Raw genomic sequence first — 21,946 nt, 5'->3', positions numbered from 1 at the left:
TGCTACCTATGAAATGACACAGAGCAGGCTTTGAACTACGCCCAATGCCAGTCAGAAGTGAGGAGGGAAAGAAACAGAAATTCAGTTTTATCCAGGAAACATATGAGGCAAGACAATAATTGACCAATTCAAATATACTGGAATTGGCTTCCCAATTTTAACACGGCGACTGAAAGGTTTTTAATGGCTGAATAAGTTAYACTGTGATTTTAATGCCTCAGCCCTAAGGGCAGCACTTGTGGCACCACCTTGGTTGGTTGAAAGTTTGGTTTGGCTCAAAAAAATCTGTGCCATCTACTGAACATCTAGGACTACTACTGCAGTTGGCTTCTCAAGCAGAAGCATCCAAACTGTGATATGGTTGCCACTAAGGACACACTGGATGCTTCACAGTGACATACATACATTGCCAGAAYAGCCAAATCCCTCCCCACATGTGGACAGCCTCTTCCCAAGGCCAGTGTTGCTATTTTGGCTGCTTTGCCATCATTACTTCAAGGAAGAGCACTCAGAAATTAATTTTGGAGCATAAAATGGAATTTCACTCTAGCCACTTAATTTAGTGTGTTTACAGCCTGTAGTTGTCCATATTTGATCTGGTGTCCAAGTTGTGTGGTGAGCAATATACCTGACCAAGTGCAGGGACTTGATTCAGTGGCTTAAACACAAGCACATTTTGCCATCTGAGATGAACCAGCGCATCCTGCCTTGCTGCAACAGAGGACTGCAAGTCTCTTCTAGCTCCAGTGCCACATCTGCCAGCCCCGTGCAGATTTCTTTGGCACCCCATGGCATCTCAGATGTCACAAGAGTCTATTTTAGCAACTGAACTGACCTCCTATGTGTGTCCCGTTGGGTGAGCTGAATATGTCCCTAAACTCCATTTAGTATAATGGGAGTGCAGACTGCCAGATCATGTGTAAATGGCTCTACTGTAGATACCCAAAACTGGGTATGTGAATCTGCAGCTTGGCATCAGTTGAAGTTTCCCACATACCACCAAGCAGCCATGGCCACGGGGCAGGATCTACTGTGTGTTGACAAATTCTTCTGGTGCAGGAATCATATAGCTGGAAAGGAGCTGTATCTCTGTGCTCCAGAGATGAGAACGGATGCCTGGTGCAATGCCTGCACATGGCACAGCTGTTGTCTGGTATTCACAGAGTGCTAAAGCTCTGCAAACCATGTAGGGGAAACTGCAGATTGTAGTATTCTTTGGAAGGCATGTAGTTCAGAAGCTACTCAAATGAGCTAAGACCTCAGCCTGTGATGTGCTTGATAGTCATGGACCCCCAGGAGGCCCTTGCAAAATGTAGATTCTCAACGTTTGTTAGGACCAGTCCAAATATAGACAGCAGAGTTTGGAAACTACATCTACAGTGTAGGTGTGTTTCACATTCATTTCCCTGTGCCCTGTGAGGGCAGCTTCCCTCAGAATCTGGATTTCTAAAAGTGCCTGAGATTTTCTTGAGCAATCCTGCCTTTTTTTTTTTTCCATGCTATTTCCTTTTTCAAAGTTAATTTTCTCACTAGAAGGGGAAAAAAATCCAACTTGGGGATACAGCAGTGGAAAAAGGAAGACAGAAGAAATAAAAGCAGATCCTATCAAGAGTCTTTCTTGATAATCTTTTTTGATAACCTTTCTTGAGTAAGTGGAAAAGCATGTCCTAGAGATGTGGGAAAATTAAGCCCAAGATTTTCTCTGCCATTCTTCTCTGTCCACATCGCACTCTGCCCACTTGGCTACTGCAGCCTGGATTTGTCCTTCATTTTGGCAAAAGATCCTGCACTGGTCACAGAAAATGACCAATGGCTGCTACAGGAGAAGTTGGAGTCCTCTAAAGATTAAAAACCAAAAAATCTCAGAGATGTTATACACACTAAAAACAAGAGAAAAACACTCAGAAGAGTCTAATTCCTACCAAGAGTTTGTTAAAATTGGTGTGTTCTTCCAAACAGTGTGAATCTTCTCCTTGGTGAATAAATGTATTTCAGAAGCTCATAATGATTTTTGTCTATAGGACCTCCAAAGGAAATGCTGTGCGTGTGAACGTTTCCTCCCTCCCTCTGACCAAGACCAGATACTTATACCTAGGATTATGCTTAGATGCTTGCAAGTGATTGAGTTCACACAGATTAGCAAATCAAAGTAAAGATAGTATATGTTAGGACTTGGTCGCAATTTTCTGGAAGCATACAAGCACATTCACTTTGAGCTATTCACTAGTAATTTGTTAAGCCACAGTAACTTCAGCTTTTGTGATCATCTATACACCACCTTCTGTAGGAAAAACCTGTAATGTTTAACACTGTATTAGCTAGTGACAGGTGGCTGCTTAAGTGACATAAATAAGATCTGCGTGTCCTTGGTGTGTTACTCGGAGCACATAAAACATCCTTCTGAAATTAACCAGATCAAACATTTGAATGTCCACAGGCATCAGTAACAGGCAGCAGTTTGGAAGAACAAATGGGCAATTTTCTTTATGGTGGGTCGGGTGCTCCTTGTGCTCCCCATCATGAACGTCTGGGGCCAATTGAGTAGAAATACAAATGTCAAACCCAGCCCAGAGCACGTCTCATGTGGTGCTGAGATGTTTTATAATAATTGTCCATCGCAGACACCAAGATCTTTACACGCTCCAGCTGATTGTTCAGGCGGCACTGAAGGCTTTTCAACACATTCCCAAACCATCAAGGATCTCCAAGGATCTTCCAACAGTTAGATTTCTCTGCATGTTTTCCTCCTGCTTTTAGTGTGTATAATATCTCTGAGCTTYATGTTTTTTAATCTTTAGAGGACTCCAACCTCTCCTGGAGTATCCAGCCCCTCTATTGCTGGCTGAGCCCTCTGATCAGGGCACTTTGCCCTCCCCTCATCACGCCTGCTGGTACAGGGCAGACAGGGTTGTACACAGCCATTGGGAAATGCACGCTCCATGATTTCCTCATTTACAGTGATGAACAGCTCCTTTTCCAAGCTGCTTTTCCCTCCTGTCTCTGTCCCTCCATTCCTTCCCCTTTTTCTCGCACTGCTGCTCCTTGCTTTGGTCCGGGGCACGGAGCACGCTCTAAAGCCAAGCTGCTCTCCAGGGCTCCAGACCAAGGAGTGTCCGCCAGTAATGAGAGCCTGTGCTCCTTGGGACACCAGCTGAGTGACCTCCAGGCAGGGGACAGAGTGATATTAGAAGCTTGCAGAGAAATATAAAGCCTAAGGTATGTGGAGAAGATGCTAAAAGAATGGGGATTTTTTAAATTTCAATTGTCACTTTCCTTATAGTGATGAATAAGCCAAAACTTCCTGTTCATACCTCCATGCCTGCTAGTTTTCCTCAGTAAAATGACAGCAGTCTGCAAGCATTGTCTGCCTGCATGTCTGAATCAGTTGCTGCGGGAAGAGGAAGCATCGGCAAAGAAGGAAACTCTGTGAGTTACCTCAGCTCCAGAACCGTCCTCTCATTCCACGATCTCCCATTGCTTAGGACGAGGATATTTGGATTTTGCTACTTATTTACAGTATAGAAACCATGCATACGTGCAAAGAGGAAAGAAAATATTTCCATATTTATCTGCTCACCACTTAGCACTCTGCTGGGACAAGTATGATGAGCTCAGCTGAGTCCCTGCTACAGCTTGTTTATCATATATGAAAAGAAGAAAAAGATTATGTGAGCTGAACGTTGCCTGACGTCCAGGCTTTGCTACAGTAGAGATCTCTAATGAAGGACACATCATTGGGCTGCAGGGATCAAGGATCCTGGCTTGGACCTAACATTAAAATAAAAATTGCCATGGGACTTCAACCTGTCTAGAGTATACAGTCTGTCAGATCTGGAGGGAGATTAATAACTTAATTATAAAGGCTGCTTTCTACTAAGTGTCTAAAACCCCTCTAAAGAGACCCATTACTGTGCCTTTTTTTTTTTTCTCTCTTACATTAACTAGACAGTTCAGAGCAGCATAAGCACAGGAAGAAGGCAGGGGTTGGGTTCATTCCAAAGAAGTGAGGCTTTTATAACTAAGTGCCTCCTGATGGATCTGTCAGAGCTACCCACAAGAGCAAACGTTGTCACCCCCTGGAGTGAGCATAGCTCTATTTCCAGGATCCCTGCCGATACTTTCCATTTATGCCCTTCGAATTAACCAAGGAAAGCACTGACTTTTCTCAGGTGTCTCTTGGACTGTTGCAGAGAAGGCAACGACATCAAATGCTGCATATCCATTTGAAACAGGAAGCCAGAAGGGTGAAATGACTACTGGATTGCTGTGGTTTCTTGGTAGGAACCAGGTTATTGAGGACTGTGCTGTTCTTCATCCTAAGCGATGGACTCAGTGCAACTGTAGCGTGTTTAGCACTGGTTCTGTGGCACCTTCAGGCAACTCTGTCTTGCAGACACTCTATGAGATGGGAATAGCCTTGGATGCCCTATATGGTTCCATACACGCTCATACTCATTGAAGTCCCCATGGTTGGCTGAGACTGTACGGACAGGTCTGGATCCAGCCAAGTGCTGTATTCATCCCACAGACTCATCCCATGTGGCTAAATGCCTTATGTTCCTACCCAGGATTTTCCTGTTATCATGGGTCTACCAAGCCTTCACACCCCCACAGAGCAGCACTTGGCAAAGAGCAAACCCTGGAGCACCAGGATAATGCTGCCAGGGAATGTTGGCCCTGCGTCTTTCCCAAACTCCTTCTAAAAGCAAAGCCAGGACATCCACTCCACAGGCAGCACAGGAAATCTTGTGAGGATGTAGCAGAGCATAATCAATGACAGGCTCCTCTTCTGCACTGTGAACCATGGCACTAGAGCATGGAGAGGAGTCAGAGCCGATGGCTTTGGCCAAGCATCATAGCAGAGGAGACTGCTGCTTCTTCTAGCTGTTGCTGTACCGCTCCAAGCTGTGCTCCAGCTTCTGGAGCAGGCAGGTGGAAATGTGATTTTTCTTTGGTCAATCCATCAACCTTCAATGTCCATCCACTTTGGAGGACCAGGCTGCACTGGGACTGATCGACACGACAGTGTCCCCGCTGCTGGGCTGTGTGATCTGATCACACTGGGGACAAGTTAAACTCTAGATTAGGGAGCAGAAAGCAATTTTCCAAGATAATATGATCAGCATTTGTTGTTGTTGTTTTCGTTTATTTGTATGTTTGTTTTTAATCTTCTTTTTACCTAGCATATCTTTTGGTCTAAAGCAATCAGGGATATTTGACTAAAATACCTTTTGCTTGTGCAGAAGCACTGGTAATGCCTTGGTCTCCCCATGTCTCTCCCCAAGGTGTGTTAAAGCAATGAGTGAAACAAATCTGACCATCAGCAAACAACATAAACTCCACTATTTTGGGGATGCTCCTGCCCCGTAAGGCTGCAAAAGGTCCTGCGGTGGGAGGTGGTACTTGCTTAAGGTCCTGCAGAGGGACGCAGTAGAGCCTTGCTGTGGTGTGGGGGAACTGCACCCACCTATGAGGAATTTCCCCCTGGAAATTTCAATCTGCTTTTGCGGAGGAAGGTGRGAATGACACATTTTCCATCCCCCCAGCTGCAAGAGCCATGGGGAGCGGATCAGTAAGTGATGGCTCAACTTCACGCCCAAGGCAAAGGCATCACACAGGGACTCCCAAGCTCTTCAAGCCTTGCCCAAAGCTCCAGTTTCTCCAACAAAGTGACCATGTGGCAACAAAAAGACCAGATTTTTTGCCATTCTTTACTGCTGTGAAAGTATAACATAGATGCTCAGAAACTAAATGGCAAATAGAAAGAACCCTAAAAGTATTATATTTATTTAATTCTGGTTTAAGGCCTTTTTTTTCCCCCGTTTTGGAAAAAAAAGCATGCTGAAGTCTGATTCATGTATTTTTTTAATGCCTCAGAACTCTGCAGTGTCATTCTCCTGGTTTGGCACCTAATTCAAAGCATAAAGCATAAAGCCAAAAGAAGTGTGTCAAGGAGTTTTTCTAGCTTTCATCATCTTTTTTTTTCCTCTGTTAGTAGACACTGCACTTTTTAACTAACTAACAGTCTGTAAAAAATGAAGAGAGGGGAGGATTTGGCAACAAAATGCTAAAGGAAAAGAGATTTTTTATTATTATTTTCAGTGCTGTCAGGATGGAGCTTGTATGCATCTAATACCATTTGAAGTTAAACATTCAGCAGCTGAGACTTGTTCTTCCTGAGCTTTTAAAAACTCACTGCAGTGTACTTACAGTGTCCAGCTCTTAGGACACATTAATGGATATAAATAGACRCTGTCAGCAACTGGATGCAAGCAGTAAAAAGGAGCTTTATGCTGATCTGTCTCCCCAGTAATATAAAATGATGTTTTTTCAATTTTTTTTTTTTAACTGCAGGTCCCTAGATGTTTTCCAGTAGTGCTGGAAAACTTGGTTTAATGAATGTGAACTGAGCAATGATCAGACTTGTAGTTTTAAGCTGCCTTTGGCTGTTCCCATGGCCCCACGGCTGGAAACCATCTCCTGGAGGCGAACGGTCCTTGTCTGGGGCAGCYCAGGACCCCCGGGGCCAAATGAGGTTTTGGGGCTGGGATATAATAAGAGGAGTGTGACGTACTTCCAGGCTGAGCAACATTCCCTGGTCAGGTTAAATCGCACATTGCTTCACTTTGTTAACTCTTTAAATTCAGAGGGGAATTTCTCTCTCTTTTCCTGGACACTTCTACTATATTTTATTGCACAATTATTTTGCAAGCTCAAGCCATCACTTCACAAGCTGCCATTCTTTGTGAACTACAAACCTTTCTAGCTCCATRGAAAGAAAGCATGCAAATGTTTCCACATGCTCCTCCACACAGGTAGCACCCAGGAAACCTCTCGCAGTCACCAGAGGATAGTTGCTGTGGTCCAAGATGAGTCCCAGGAGCTTTTTGGTACATTAAATTCTACCCATGCCACTGTGAGCAAGCAGGAGTGCAAACTGGCTGCATCCTACCCTGAACACCAAGCAAGTTCATTCACTTACGCTTGCAAAACAGCTGGGAATTTAAGAGTGGGACAGAGAGAAGTGTCCAGGGACCTAGATGCCAAGCAGAAAGCTCAACACAATGTCCTTGGAGGACATCCCAAGCTGASAGGCCTTTGCTGCTCTTGCCTTGAACTCGGAGGCAAAGGGCATATCCATATCCTCCATAAGACCCATCATCAAACCCAGTGCACATGGTGGGGACTCAACTGTCCCCATGTCCCCTCTCGTGTTGACTTCAGCTCTCAGGGCAGGACTGAAGATGAGAGGTTGTTGTTTGCATGGTTGCACGGTGCCAGTGTCCGTAGCAATGTTAATAGCAGGATTACAAGCATGTATCACAAGGGGACCAATAAATATCATTTTTAATTAACTGGCTGTTCTACAGAGGGGACTTTGTGTGGTGCTGCAAGACATGGGAACAAAGTTCAGCCTGTCCTTGTTGCAGAGCCCCATATTTTCCCTTCTCCTTCCCTGCCGAACGCCAGCAAACAGATGTGCTCTGTGCCTCCTATTTATGCACTCCCAAGAAATCAACACCCTGTTAAGCTACACAACGCAGAGCATTTATTTTTACTTCACTGTACTGCAGCTTTTCATTGTTAACTCGAMATTATTTCATAATGGAATCAAATTCAGGCTTCAGCCTAGAGCTTTTTAAATCAATGGCCTATGAGGGGATGAATTTTGAGCAGTAGAACTAGTTCCTACAGCTTACCATAAAGCAGATCCCAAGCTGCAAAATCCAGCATTAGATCCAGGTCCAAAAAGAGAAAGGACAGAAGGAGAAGATTTAACTTCCAAATACCTGACACTGAGGCTGTGATTTTTCTGTAGACCCATTTTAAGGCAATAAACAACTATATTTATATCTCCTGAATGTGCCTATTATTTCAAGATCTGGTCCAAAGGAGAGAAAGTGACACGACAAAGCCGCTCTGTTGAGAGCCAGAAATATATAAAAAGCAATTGATCCATTATAGATGCAGTCTCAGGCGAGCTCAGTCTATTTTTAATCATTTTAATAATGCAGCTGATTTACTGCATCAAGGAGGAGAGATGAAGAGGGATTCCAGCAAGCTAAATCATGGGCTCATGTGACTCAGGAACATCTGGACATCCTTGAGCTTGTGCATGGCACAGTGATCTCACAAGGAAACGTTATCAGTGCAGCAAGGAGAAAAGTCTTTAATGGTGAAACCTTACCCAGTAGGTCACCTTGAGGGTAGAAGGCAACATGAGAGACACTGATAACAAATAGATAAAGTTTTAACAACGCAAGGGGGAAATGTCAAAGGTTGTTGATTTGTGAGGTTGTTGCAATCAGGATTAGAAAAGATTTTTTTTTTTTTGCTTGATTTAAAAAAAAAAGACCTATTAATGTCTCAGTCCATTGCTTTTCTATTGCTGTGATTTGGGTAGGTGAATTACATTGCAGAGCTTCCTGCCATGGGAGACAGATCTGGGTATGCATTAGACTGTGAGCAGGACTCCAGTCCTGTGGAGTTGAGGACTGGCTCTGTGACCTCTCTTAGATGTAACAACATCTAAGGACCATCAGAGCATCTGCACSAAACACAAAAGGGCTGCTCAGACCTCCACCCCAGCGGGGCTTTTTTGGCCCTGGAGCTGTGTCTTTTAAATGCCAGGGCATGTGGAAAGGACAGAACACAGATGCCTTTATCCAAGGAATGTCTTTCAGGACACCAAGTTAAATCACAAAAACAAAACACTGTCATGGCTACAGAGAGCAATGTGGAGCCATCAAGGGAAGAAGGACCACCCAATGAGGAGACAGCAATGCRATGAGAGCAATGAGAAAAGACAGAAAGCATCAACTGCGCCCAGGCAGGAGATGAGATGTTGGTGGAATACAATAACAATAAAACAGAAATTATAGCTGAGATTTTTAAACCGGAAATCCTGGCACTTCACAGCACCTGGGACTCTTCAGTGGCAGCATGAACTGGGGCTCTGCTAAGGCTAAGCTTGTTTCATAAACAAAGATAAATATCTCTGTTAAAGGCTGGACTGAACCTTGATGCTAAACCTGCCAAGGTAGCCCCACTCCAGCCATCATTCCTTTCTTTGCAATACCTCGAGGCTGCTAGTGCTTTCCATCTGGAGACTCTCTTATAAAAACGTTTATCTTGCTGTCGTGTGGAAGCAGCATTTTTCTCCGTTATGGAGCTATGTCAATCCCACTGCGGGTGAGAGGTCAGGAATGGGAGTCCCACGCTCATTCTTCAACAGATGGCCCTGGCCAGCCCAGGCCTGGCAAACCCATTAGCTTCAAGAAATGAGTCTTGCATCCCATTTCTAGCAAGGAGATGGACAGATGTGGGATCTTAACAGGCCCTTTGACCAGTCCTCAAACACTCTGTGCTTGTTGCCCTTCTCCACACTGCTTGGGGTAGGGAGCTGGAAGCTCTCTAAGGAAAGGCATGATCATAACTGAGTTTACCCTCCTCTGTGCTGTGTCCCTTCCTCTACTCGTGGTTTCAAGTGCCAGCTTTGCCAGAAGCAACACGAGCTGTGAGTCAGAGTAGCTGCCCTTCTATGGGATGATATCAGGCAGTCTGGGAGAAAGGCAAGACGGAGATTTGTAAACAAGGAATGATAAGCACACATATAYGCATCTTAAAAAGACAAGCCCTACCAGGTGTGGGAGGCCCTGTTCAGTGGTGGCAGCAGTGTGTTGCTTAGGCCCTTGGTGAGCAATCAGATCTGTGCCACTGACCTCAGTGTACACATACTTTCCATGCCCACATGCCAGTAACATCTAAAGGCCTGATAAATTCATGGAGTCTCTGACATTTCTGTCAATGTACTACACAGGGAACTTTGTTTTACAGAGTTTGGAACTGACTTAGTCATTTAGGAAAATTCTTAAGAAATTTGTGGTAGCATCTTGTATAGAACTGATGCACAATTCCAATCTTACTGAGTCAGAGCAAAGGTCCATGTGTCTCCAGCAGTGGATGTGAGTAACACACAGGGAAGACACATGTGATATTTCACCAGGATATTCCTGTGCAAAAACTTTCCCGATATTTGCAACTCAAGGATTCCCTAAAGTCTGATCTGACTTCCAGGCATCCTGTGTCCCTCTATAGATTCAACTTCCTTTTATTTTCCTAGTCCTTTTTTTGAACCTATGTAAAATTTTGCCTCCATGACACCCTTTGGCAGGGAGTGCCACAGATCAGCTATCAGTTGTGATGGAACCATTTCCTTTTATTTGCTCTGAACGCAGCTCCCTCCAACTTTATTTGACTCACCTTTGCTCTTGTTCTGGGGAAAAAAAAAATCAGTGAACTACCAATCCCTACTCACTTGCTTCATGTCATCATGTCACTCATATTCTATAGATCTCCATCATTTCCCCTTTAGGCATATTGAATTTTCAAGACTGATTTTTTTTTCTTTTTTTTTTTCTTTCTTTTTGGTTTGGTTATTCTCATTGCCCTTCCTTGAATCCTAGTCATCCTTTCCAACCAGTCTTCTTTTTCTGGAGATGAAGGGATCAGAAGTGGGTGCTGAAGTTGTGGATGAACCTTGGATTTACTCAGTGGCACAATGCAAATGCAAAAATAGATAATATTTTGCATGCCCGTTGGTAATTTTTAATATTTAAATTGATCTTCCCACCACTGCTAAGCAATGACCTGACATTTCACAGAACTATTTTAATCCCAATATCTCACTCTTGAGTAAGCTCATAGCCCATAATTTTACGTGCAAAATTCAGAACATTTTTTCTGCCATGAATAGTGCTTCACTTTTGGCTACATTTAATTTAATTTGCTGTTTCCTTGCTCCTTCACTCAGTCTCATTAGGTCTTTTTGCAAGCCTTTGTCCATCTTCATTACCTTGAATATCACAGTATTATCTACAAACTCTGCTCTCTCACCAGTTACCTCCTATCTCAGATCACCCCTCAGTAAGCTGGACCACACACGTCCCAGCCCAGATCCCTGAAGAACCTCAAGAGTGATCTCACGCTTACCTTGACTGCACAGACTCTAGGTACACCAGACTCTTCTCTGGAGACATTGTTCCATAGAAGGATCCCTTCATCAGATGAAGCTGTTGCATCTCATCCAGGAACACAGTTCTGAAGCTGGGCCACAGGCTGATCTTCAGCCTTTGATGTAGCGTTAGATAATCCACTCATTGGAAAATTATCACCAAAGCCTTCAGCTGAACGATACTGCAGGACAAGGCTGACGTACAGTGCCCTGAACCATGATGAAGGCAGATGGCTGTGCCCTGGGCCAGCTGGAGCCTGGCAATCTTCACATATAGCTCTAGATTTGGTGAATTACTGCAATCCAGCCTGAAGGCATCAAGTTGATGAGTTGCTACATTCATATTTTTTGTGAGAAGAAAAGTGGAGGTGGAGGGGGGTTTTGGAAGCTGATTTTTCCCTGTCCTCCAAGCTTATCCAGAGGACAAATGGACCCACAGGGCTCTGAAACTCTTTCTATTTTCATTACATGTTCTAAAGGATGGGAATTTTCATCTACATCTTTTCTGAAATAAACAGTTCATACTTCATTGCAGCAAATCTACTATTTGCTCAATATAGAATATTTGTCCTGAAAAGAGGTGTGTAAGAGCCCAAAGAGGACAACTTAAAGGCTCTACTTCACATCCTCACTCTAATTACTTAAGGTAGAGATGTTCATAAAAGTTGGTGTATAGTTGGGTAGAATCCAATCTCAGCTTGCTGCAGCTGCTTTGCCACCTCATCTCATACTTGTAGGWTGGCAGTGCAAAGACATTGTCCAAAACAGACTTTCACTCATATTCATTCATGTCCATGTCCACATTTACCTAGGGCTTAGCTCCCTTGTTATCTCAGTTCAGGATTCCTTCTCTGGTCCACAACCCAACCATGCCTCTTCCTCATACAAGAATAATTCGCCTGCTCTCCTTCCCAAACTCTTCAGCTTCTATTTTTGAAAGCTGGGACAATGCAAACATAGCACCCTGAAGCTAATAACCCTCATATCCACTGTTTAACCCTTTCTTGTCAGCTTATATCAGTTTGCTTTTTGCTCTCTATATTAGCATCCCATCTTTGCAAACTGGCCCACATCCAATCAGTTGCAGACTGACTTTTTCCTACTATCACCAACCACCCCCATCCCTAAAACTCTCCTGAGAAAACTCTTCCAGGACCCGGTATGTCCCCACATAACATTTCAGCTTTGAATAACAGTGCATTTTGCTGAAATCTCACTTTGGCAAAAACGTTCCAACTGTCTCCATTCTTCAGCTCACTTCTGTTATCTTATTCCCAAATGATAGAAGAAAGCTAGGAAGGAAGTGAAGGGAAAATGTGGGTGTAGAAGAACATCCTGTTCTGCAGAAATACCCTGGTGTGTTGTCAGATGGATGCTCTGCTTTAAATAGAAGAGGTCTCGTGCTTGTAAAGGCCAAAATAATAAATTCTCAGGAATTCAGGAAGATGGAAATAACGATTTAATAAGGAAAGTGTTTGGATTTAGTAAAGAATCACCAAAATTAGTTTCTCCTTATCAGTTGCTAACTCATTTTTGTGTATACCTAAAATTAACATACATGCACACATAAGGGAGGGCTTGGGACGAATCCCTTGGGAACCCACTCATCTTCTGCTAGTGTCTTGTTTATTGTGTTCAGCTGGCTATTTCCATAAAAGAGGTCATATGGGGTAAGCAGTGTTAAATTGAGAGTTATGAGAGAGCCAACAAGAGCGATTCAGAACTCCCTAAGCTTTAGAATAAGTTTTTCTGTTTAGATATTGTGATTCTGTGATCCTGATTTCTGCTAGCATTTTTTTTTGCACTTCCTATACTCTAGTGAGCCTTTTTAAAAAGTCTTTAAACTATTTTAGGCATTCTTAAATATTAAGTGTTTTTTTACCACAACTAAGCCAACTGCTTCAGTTAGTGCTAAAAAGAAAGATCCTTTTTCTAATCTTGTGCAGATTTTCTATACTTTAGAAATCTTTCCTATTGTAGTTTTCTATGAACTTGAGATTTTTTAATGTGATTTCAAGGTAGAACAAAAAGAGATATACTGCTTGGTGCAAAGGTCTCATCAGCCTAGAAAATTAGTTTTCCAGTCAATCAAATTTTTTCCTGAATTTCTACTATCTCTGAGTATTGATAAGTTAGAGAAACGCTATACCAAATAATGTGATTGCAAGAGTTTAGGAGCAGACATATCACATAGATTGCAGTGTCATATCTCTGTTATCATGTATTACAATGGGAAACAAACCAGGAAAGTTTAGCTTGTGTCAGAAACCATCAACCCATCCATCCTCCTTGCTGTGGCCAGTAGGGCACGTGGCACTTGTAGTGGCAGATGTCTCCTTACTAGGAGTCAGCAAAGCCATTATGTGTTCTCTGAAGCCATTCTCTTGTGCCTGACACTATTTGCCCTATTGGTTTTGAAATAATCTTGAAATTCATCTCTGTGAAGAGAAATGAGCCTGTGTTGGTGTCAAAGTGTCTGTCACAAGGAAACTAAATTCTGCCACTGGAAGATGTCTCTTGTTTGTCTCCATGGCTGGTACAATACAGATACAGGGACAGTCAGGGGACACAGTGACATGATTGCCCTGTGCTTTTGCATTCAGAGGGCTTACAGAAAAGGTTCTTTAATTTCATATTTCTCCATTTAACAGATAGCATTGTGCAATAAATGGAAGTGGGAGAGGGAAGAAATCACATGTTCAGTTCCAGTAAAGATTTTGTTTTGATCAGCCTGGTTGAACAGTAATATTAGTTAGACGTGAACAAATGCAAGATTCATTCCTGGTGACCCTTTGTTTTCTCCTGTTGACACAGCTTGTGCACTGCATGCTGTGGAGTACAGCTGGAGACCTATAAGAGTCAGTCACCTTTTTTCCCAATCTGCTCTTTTAGGTAGAAACTGCAACTTTCTGGGAGCTCTAAATTTCCATGAATGCATGAGGAAATTAAGGGTTAGAGCAGCAACCAGCTCCTCTGCAATTACCTTCTAGAGAACAGTGCACATGAAATCCTGTTTCCATTGAAAACCTCAGACTTCTTGCAAAGAAGAGAAATGCATACTAACTTGCTCATCAGCAAACTGTATTATGGTTCTCTGAGTTTTGACAGCTTCAAATGCATTACCCTCTAAATATATTTCTTTGCCTTTTGATCCAGCTCATTAAAGCGCCCCTTCAATCACATTGGTAAAGATACTCTTCTTCAAAGCCTTAACAAAAGGGCAGCTTTTGCATGATTAAGAAACTCTCTCTGCAGCAGGCAAACTTCTACTGCTTGGTTTATTTCTGGAGTGGCTAAGATATTATTGGATGCAGGGCCTTGTATGGTTGAGAGTTGGTCCACTCGGAAAATGAATTACATGCCCTTCTTTGCTATTGAATCTATCCTTCATATCGTGCCCCAAATGGTCTATCATGTTGTTGTCTAGTAAAGCTCTGCCTTCAGAGGCAGCTCCCATTCAGGCGCTGATGCTAGATGTCTGAAAATGTGATTTCAGSTATAACTCTGAGCACATTTAGTTGGAATTTATGACTTGAGGTCTTTCTAAGCTCCATCAATTCAATCCATCTCACACCTTTATAAATAATGCTGCTCTTCAGTTTCTGAATCCTTTAGGGCAGTCTTCTGTGTGTTTTTTTGTTGTTGTTTTTGAGGTTTTGTTTTGTTTTGTTTTCCAGCATCTGGAATATATCAAATGCAAAATTTCACTGTGAGATTTTGAACTCTGTGAATGCTTATTGAACAAATAAATAGGAGCATCATAGACTAATGCACAAGTTCCCACCTCAGGGTTAGCATGGAAGCCCAGGCGGTTTGGTGAACTTGGCAAAAACTAGACAGGATTCAGGAGAATTTAGCACCCTTCTTGACCATGACTTTCATTGTTTCTTCTTTCTATGCCTCAGTTTCCTTATCTATAAACTAAGGAGAGTAATTCCCATCCAATGCAACAATGCAACAAAATCCATGAAGGATCCCCACTGAGTTTAGCTTTGGTTGGATTGGATCCATCATGACCTCACTGTTACATAAGGTGCTCTGAGTGGTGCAGCCAAAAGGTGTTCAGTAAGCAGCAACAACTTCACCTCTTCTCCGTTGACATAAGTAGGAGGAGATGTGCAAAGGAACAGCAAGCATTTAGGATTACTCTTTTAACCTTTTTCCAAGTACAGCAAAAGAAAGGGCTTGGTCCTGGGAAATGCTTCGCACTTSGCACTGAGATGTTGCAGGGCAAAGGGTTCTGAGCAAGGGGAGGACATTTCGGAGTGGGGACCAAGATTTTTGCAGATCAAAGTCTACAGCATCACTTGAGGTTATTCCCCTTCAAATTAACCCCAGTCATCAGCATGGCTTGTGCTTTAGTTTGGTGCYTTGGCGAGGGGGTAAGGGAATCTATTAATACTCTTTTAGGAAAAAATTAGTACCCCAACTACTTTCATTTCCTTGTTTTTTACACGTCTGTGCTCTCCTCTGTCACCAGCTACAGTGCAGAGCCTGATATGCTCTGACAAAGAGCTATTGATGGCGTGCTTGTGTGAATTGGCCCAGCACCGGTCACAGCCAACTTCTGCGGGACCTGCTGCCCCCGTTCTACAATACGCTCCAGTGTGCCGAGCCATTTGTGAAAGGTCAGAAATGAACAGAGAAATGGACTGGAGTCAAAAACAAGTAGTCCTATAAATATCAGCCATAGTCGGCGACGGTTTATTCCATTCCTTCCCTCTCTCTCTCCCTCTGTGTGTGTCTCTCCCTCCCTCTGTTGTGGTTTCCCAGATATAACTCCATGTTTCTGGCTGCGACGCTCTGAAAGGAAAGCAGCGCTCTGCAGCTTCTGCTTCCATTTTGCACACATGGAATAATCCTCGGTCCTGCAAGCAGGGCTGTGACAGCCAGCACTGACTCCAAAAACTGCCTAGATTCAGAGGTTATGTTGTCATTTCTCTGATTTTCTTGATCTGTAAGAGACTCGTTCGCTGCAGCTTGAGAATTAGCTTTGACCACAGGCGGTCTGGACTGGGACTCGTGAGGGCTCTTCTCCAGTTGGAGCTGACATTTGACTGCAGGATGACTTTAGCGGCTAAATTAGAGGATATTGAAGTGACACTGGAACACCTACTGATGGATGTGTTCGTAAGTAAGCTACATTTTCTTATTTAAAGCAAGGTGGTAACAGTCTAGAAAGAAGCCTACAAATGTAATGGTATACTCAAGTATACCATTATACCAGAATTTAATTCCTTTGCATTTCCTGAAAAACAATATGTCCAGCACTACCAACGTGTTATGATACTGCAAGCAATATTATGTAAAACTGGAAAAGTGTGACTCGAGGGCAGGATATATTTTGCATTAGTTTTGTATATCATTTACAATTTTAATGAAGTACATGAAAATGAGGAGATATTTGGTCAGAATAGTTCCAGGAATGTCTTTGTGAAAGGAACTACATTGGTAGAATATTTAAACTGTACGTGGCTTAACATCTTGTGTCCTTGTCTTTAGCATTTTGATAGTTGTTAGATTGCAGACTTCTACTTGTTTGACCTTTGGACAAGGTTTGAAAGAGATGAAGGAACAAGCAGAGGCACTTGGGCTTTCTAGAAAATCAAGTTTATTCCATCTGGCTATGTCAAAAACTTTAAACCAATGTTAATCTGGAATTGCTTCCTTGAAATCATTACAGCTCAGTGAAGTATGTATGTATGCACTGTGTAGTTTGCTTCTGCACATTTAAGAATAGAATCTGTTGCTATAAAGGCTTTTAAAAAGCTCGATAAAAGTATMAAAATCTTTCAAAATAGATGCATCCTTTCTCATACCTAACTCTGTGGTTTTTGTCTAAAGGTCTGATTTGGAAGGGTTTTTTGGGGGAGGTAGGAGGAAAATAATAATAAGGGATTGCCGAATCATTTATCTTTAAAAGAAAGTCATGCCAGGGTGATTTGTACTGTTTGTGAATTCAGGTTCTAAGGAATAAGATGGCAAGTAGCATCCTGAAGTTTCAGAAGAGTTAATTTTGGCATCTTTTAAATGAAATGCTTTGGATTTTATGGTCTCATGTTGAACAATGGTAGACATCAACCACAAAAACAAAGCAGAGAGGGTCTGTTGGCTTTCTCAAGCATGGTCCAGTGGTTAAGGTTTCCATGTCTCCTGTGAAAGATATTGACCTAAGGCCCCACTGTGTTGACATCTCCACTCAGCCTTTGGGGATTGCCTCATTGCTTGTCCCAGAGATTACTGAGGTGGGGGTTGAGGAAAACATTTGGAAGCTGTCCTGTCAAAGCCTCTCCATAGGATATGAAATATTCAAATATTCTTTGGGTGATAATATATATATATAAATCTAAAGCCTCTTCTGGGTTCAGTTCCTTTCTGCAGCTGTGACCGTCATGTAGTCCACGTGTTCATGCAGAGGAAATTCCCATGAGTTAAAACCTCATGGCCAGAAAAGATGTAATGTTTGCAATATCTCTTGCAAAGACTATAGCATGTCATGAAAGTACCTCTGTGTGATAAGAGGCCAGTGGTTTCTTTGTGCTATAGCAGCTGCTGCAGAAGAAGCCTGCTTGGCACCACGATACCTCTAGGTCTACAGGTACCACAGCATTACTTCATCAAGTTGACACCTGAGAGACTGAGTCCCTTGTCCTCCATGGCCAGGTGCCATTAAACAGCGGACATTTAAAGGTGTTTTGTTGCTTGGTAGTCCAAAACAGTGTCTGAAAAACTACCAGTGTTTACAAAGCCAGAATTGGCTGAGTTGGTTGGTGATGAAAGAACCAAGGTCGTGGGAACCCCTTCCTTCTCTGACACTTCAGGCCTCGTGGAGGGTTCTGTTGCAGAGCTGTTCTTAGCCTTTGTCCATTCTTATGTCTACCGTCTTTCCTGCAAGAAAGTGTCTTCTCTCATGGCATTCTTTTTTGTAATKAGAACAACAATATAGCTGTAAAACATGCATGGAATTCCACAGACATGCAGGTTGTCTCAGTCCATGAAACCAATGCACTTCTTCTGTTGTATTTTGAACTAGTCCCTGATATGTATGTTCAGAAATTAATGAAATGGGTCCAGCTGAGGTGTTTCAGCCACAGCTGAAATGGTGACTTAAGGGGGCAGGTCTGCATGGGGCCATGCTGTGCCGTGTTGGAGACATCAGCATGCTCTGGAAGGGCTGGGGCATCTATGCAGCATTGTGTAGGGGTGCTGGGGACTGTGAACAGCAGTGCTGGCCCCATGCTCCAGCCTGGCTGCTTAGCCCTGCTCACCCCTCTGCGGAAACTGGTGCTTCAAGACCTAGGACTAGCACATTCAGGCGCCACAATTTGCATTGATTATCACATCTGTGGATCTGTTCTAGCTTCTGTGCAAATCAAGGAAATAAGTTTCTCCTGATGAGCAATCATGTTTTGAACTAACCAGGTTCTCCTAGAAATTAGGAACCAAGGCAGGAAGAATTTTGAGTTCTCTAGACCAAATATTCCAAATGTAGAATAATTTTGTCTGACATAATGAGGTGCAATTTTCTAGCTTTAGTCATATACTCTTTTGCCTTATAGATGTGTTTGATCTTAAACCAGCTGTCCATTAAGCAGTGCTAAAAATAAGCTCTAAACTGTACAAAGAAAAGTAAGTATGAAACTCAATATGAAGGAAAGGCAAAACCTAAAGCTCTGTTGTCATAGATCATTCAGGCAGCCAAATTCATCTGAGGCTATTAATCTGTTAATGAAGCCTTTTGCCAGACTAATACTTGTATTAGCAGCCCTGGGCCAGACCCAAGGCATTGAAGGGGCTCTAGGAAGGGAGACAGGTAGAAGGATCCTCCTGAGAGGGAGTTCAGAGTGCTCCACAGCACACATCTTCATCCTCATCAGCTTTATTGCTCAAAGGCAATGATCTTTTGCTGTATCATCACAGCTCCCAGTTGCCTGTGCTCCCCATTGCTTCAGATCAGGTGATTATGCACAAAAACATGGAATGGTGGTCAATGGTGCCTTGATTTGTCTTTTTTTTTTCCTCTGAAGAAGCCCAGTTTCAAGCTCTTTGAACTACAAGGGCAATAACCAACACCCTGACCAGCGTACTGAGTCCATTTTRCCACAGCACAGAGAGAAAGGCTGTGACAGACAATAAATGTGAAGTAACCACCAGTTTCTAAAGAAATGCGGACTCTCGTCCACCTCACACTAACCCACTTTGGCTTCTGCGGGAAGCAAGATTGAAGAAATATTGTGAGTTTGGCCTTTTTATTTTCTTTCCTGGATGAAGTTTTACTAATCCAGCAGTAGCTCACCTGGAGTAAGCTCGGCGGAATTTCACAGGGAAGACGGGAAGCCAGAGCAGCTCCTGGCAGCAAATGTATTTAATACTTGCCCTCAAAAGTTAATGTTACATGGAAACAAGGGGTTGGCGCGGGGAGTGAGTTTTTTAGTTTTTTCTGTGTAGGCTCACAGTTTGCATCCACATGGCATGAGCAGCYACTTCCTTCCAGGATCTTGTGTACTCGCAGCGTTGTCAGCCTGCTATCAGAAAAGCAGCTGTTACTCTATTGACACTTCCTTTCCGTATTACCAAGGGGCATTGGAGAGCTTTGCTGGATTCTACAAGATGAGATAAAAGGAAGCCTTAGACATGACATTTAATAATCAGCTGTCATCACCAGCAGGCTTCCTATGAAACGCTTGTTTCCCCAGCAAGCAGGGACTTGGCTGCATCTACAGCACCTCCAAGGAGGCACCGAGAGGAGCAGGGACCAAAGCAGTGAGGCACTGAGGGGAGCTCAGCAGGTCCCTCAGGTATGCTAAGGGGAAAAAGGGACCTGGGCAAGAAGTACAGGCTGTGAACTCTTATTTCCAAGAGTTCCTCTGAGCAAAATCCTCCTCACCCTGTGACTTGCTGATTGTTCTTGTTGAGGCTGTTAGGAGACCTTCAAGATAGACCTCAGGAGCAACCTTGGCCACTTCCAAGCCTTCCCTGCGACACAGCTGGAGTGAGACCCCACGATATCCTGGAGTACTTTGCTTGGGGTATCAGGAAGAGCTCAGGGTGAGGTGGCCTGTTGTGCTGACAGCTGCTTCTTCCTTGTACTGTGGATGTAGCTGTAGAACTAGAAAACAGACTGAAAGCAAACAGAAAAAGAGATAATAATCACGGTGGAAAAGTGGGTCTGAAGTAGTCAAACATCAGCCAGTCTGAAAAGGGAGACTGATTTCTGAAGACAGGCATAGCAGGACTGCAGTGGATGTCTGAGGAGGAAAAGATAGCTTTAGATGAAGCCTGCAAAGCTCAAGCACAGCATCGCTGGCTCACTCTGAACACAATCTGGGAAACAACAGGAGATTAATAGCCARTGTTTCATGGGGCCTTAGACACCATCTAAACACAACCAAGCCTGCCAAATCCGCGGTGCACTCCATGGCTTCATTCATATTCCTACAGCCATGTATTCCAACAGCTAGCTGCACAGCCTGCCTCTCACCACACTACACACYTATACCTATATACACCTATACTTACACATATATAGATATCGCATACATACATACACATATATAGACACACATATATATAGACACACACATATATATATGTTTATACATACACGTATATAGACACACTATAGATATGTTTATGTATACACTTATATATAYATCCGTGCATCTATGTGTGTATATATGCATATGTATATAGTCAAGTATGCTGGGAAGATGGGACATGAGCAGAAAGCCTTATAGCCAACTGTACTAGACCATCCGATGAAAATGATATTTGTGAATGCTGTGGATAGAGACAGTGCTGCTTTGCCATAGAAGGATTTAGTGCCTAGAACAGGAAGAAAAAAAAGAATSGTTTGCTACACTCCAGCATCCTCCAGTATCCAGAGAAACAGCTATTCTTCTCTAACTCCACACTGCCAAGTCCCAGCAGAGTTAACACCAAAATAACAAGGAGAAGAAATTTAATCTGTGCTTCTAATACCATAATGTAGCCAGAAGAAGGGTGCAACTACCTGTGAAACTGCAAGTGTTCTGGCTCATTCTTCTGCCAGCTAATGACAAACAGAATGTAAGGTCTGAGTATCATCCCTTTTCCCAGCCAGATCTAGAGCTGGATCAGATCTGAGCAGGTTCAGACCCTAATCCTAACACTCTTAGGACAACTGMACTGTTTATCTTGCTCTTTTCTCAAGTTATGAGCACTGTCAGTCAATGGCCACACTAATACTTGCTGCTGAGGACAACCTGTGGAAAAGAGAGGTGGAAGAGGACAACCACGATGAAATTACTCAGACCACAAATTGAAATTGTACAGCAAACCCTGCCCACAACAGGGCATTATCCCTGCTGTAATCAAGCAAACATTCTTACAGTTACTGTCGACTCTTGATGTCTGTGTTACATTATTCTTGATAACTAATGCAATAATAAGACACCATCAACATATAAAGTGATCTGTTAACCTCTATAGCAGCAATAAATTGTTTGGCTTTCCAGGCTGCCAGAACTTGCTAATCAAAGAGCAAGTAGCAGGTCTGTAGAAGAGCAAGTTTGTATTTGGAGCCATCATAAATTATGTATAATGCAAAAGTGTGAGTGATAATGTCATCCTTTGCAAAGCAGAAGGCATGTCCCGCTGTTTATATTTTTGTTTATTTTTAATTATTACTTGTTTATTTATCAAAGGAATCAGTTCTTTGAAACAGCTTCTAATGAGATTCTCTCTGGCAACAGACACATTCTCCAGTTTATCCTCAGCATCTGGTCCACAGATTTAAAGTCCCGTCTTCCGCTGGGTAGCAGCAGAATCAGGTCCCTTGAATACTGAAGTGGTTCATCACTTGCCAAGATTGTGACATTAAAGAGATGTCATTAGGTATGTCTTAAAGAGATTTTCTTTAGAGACACCCATCTAAAAATAAGAGAACAAAAA

The 21,946-nt window shown here is 42.9% G+C and overlaps 1 protein-coding gene across 1 annotated transcript in view; it reads left to right on the top strand.

Moving 5' to 3' along the window:
- Positions 1-15,935: 15,935 nt before the first annotated feature.
- The window catches only part of FRMD4A (FERM domain containing 4A), a 193,233-nt gene continuing 187,222 nt past the window's right edge, over positions 15,936-21,946 (top strand). The window contains exon 1 of the mRNA XM_026033314.1: positions 15,936-16,144. Within this exon, the coding sequence (XP_025889099.1) occupies positions 16,079-16,144 (66 nt within the window). The 5' untranslated portion in view covers positions 15,936-16,078. The remainder of the gene's footprint in view (positions 16,145-21,946) is intronic.

The sequence above is a fragment of the Nothoprocta perdicaria genome, unplaced genomic scaffold (assembly GCF_003342845.1).
Source record: "Nothoprocta perdicaria isolate Ctin4 unplaced genomic scaffold, notPer1 scaffold_127, whole genome shotgun sequence".
Taxonomy (NCBI): Eukaryota; Metazoa; Chordata; class Aves; order Tinamiformes; family Tinamidae; genus Nothoprocta; species Nothoprocta perdicaria.
This window is presented reverse-complemented; position numbering and strand designations above follow the sequence as displayed.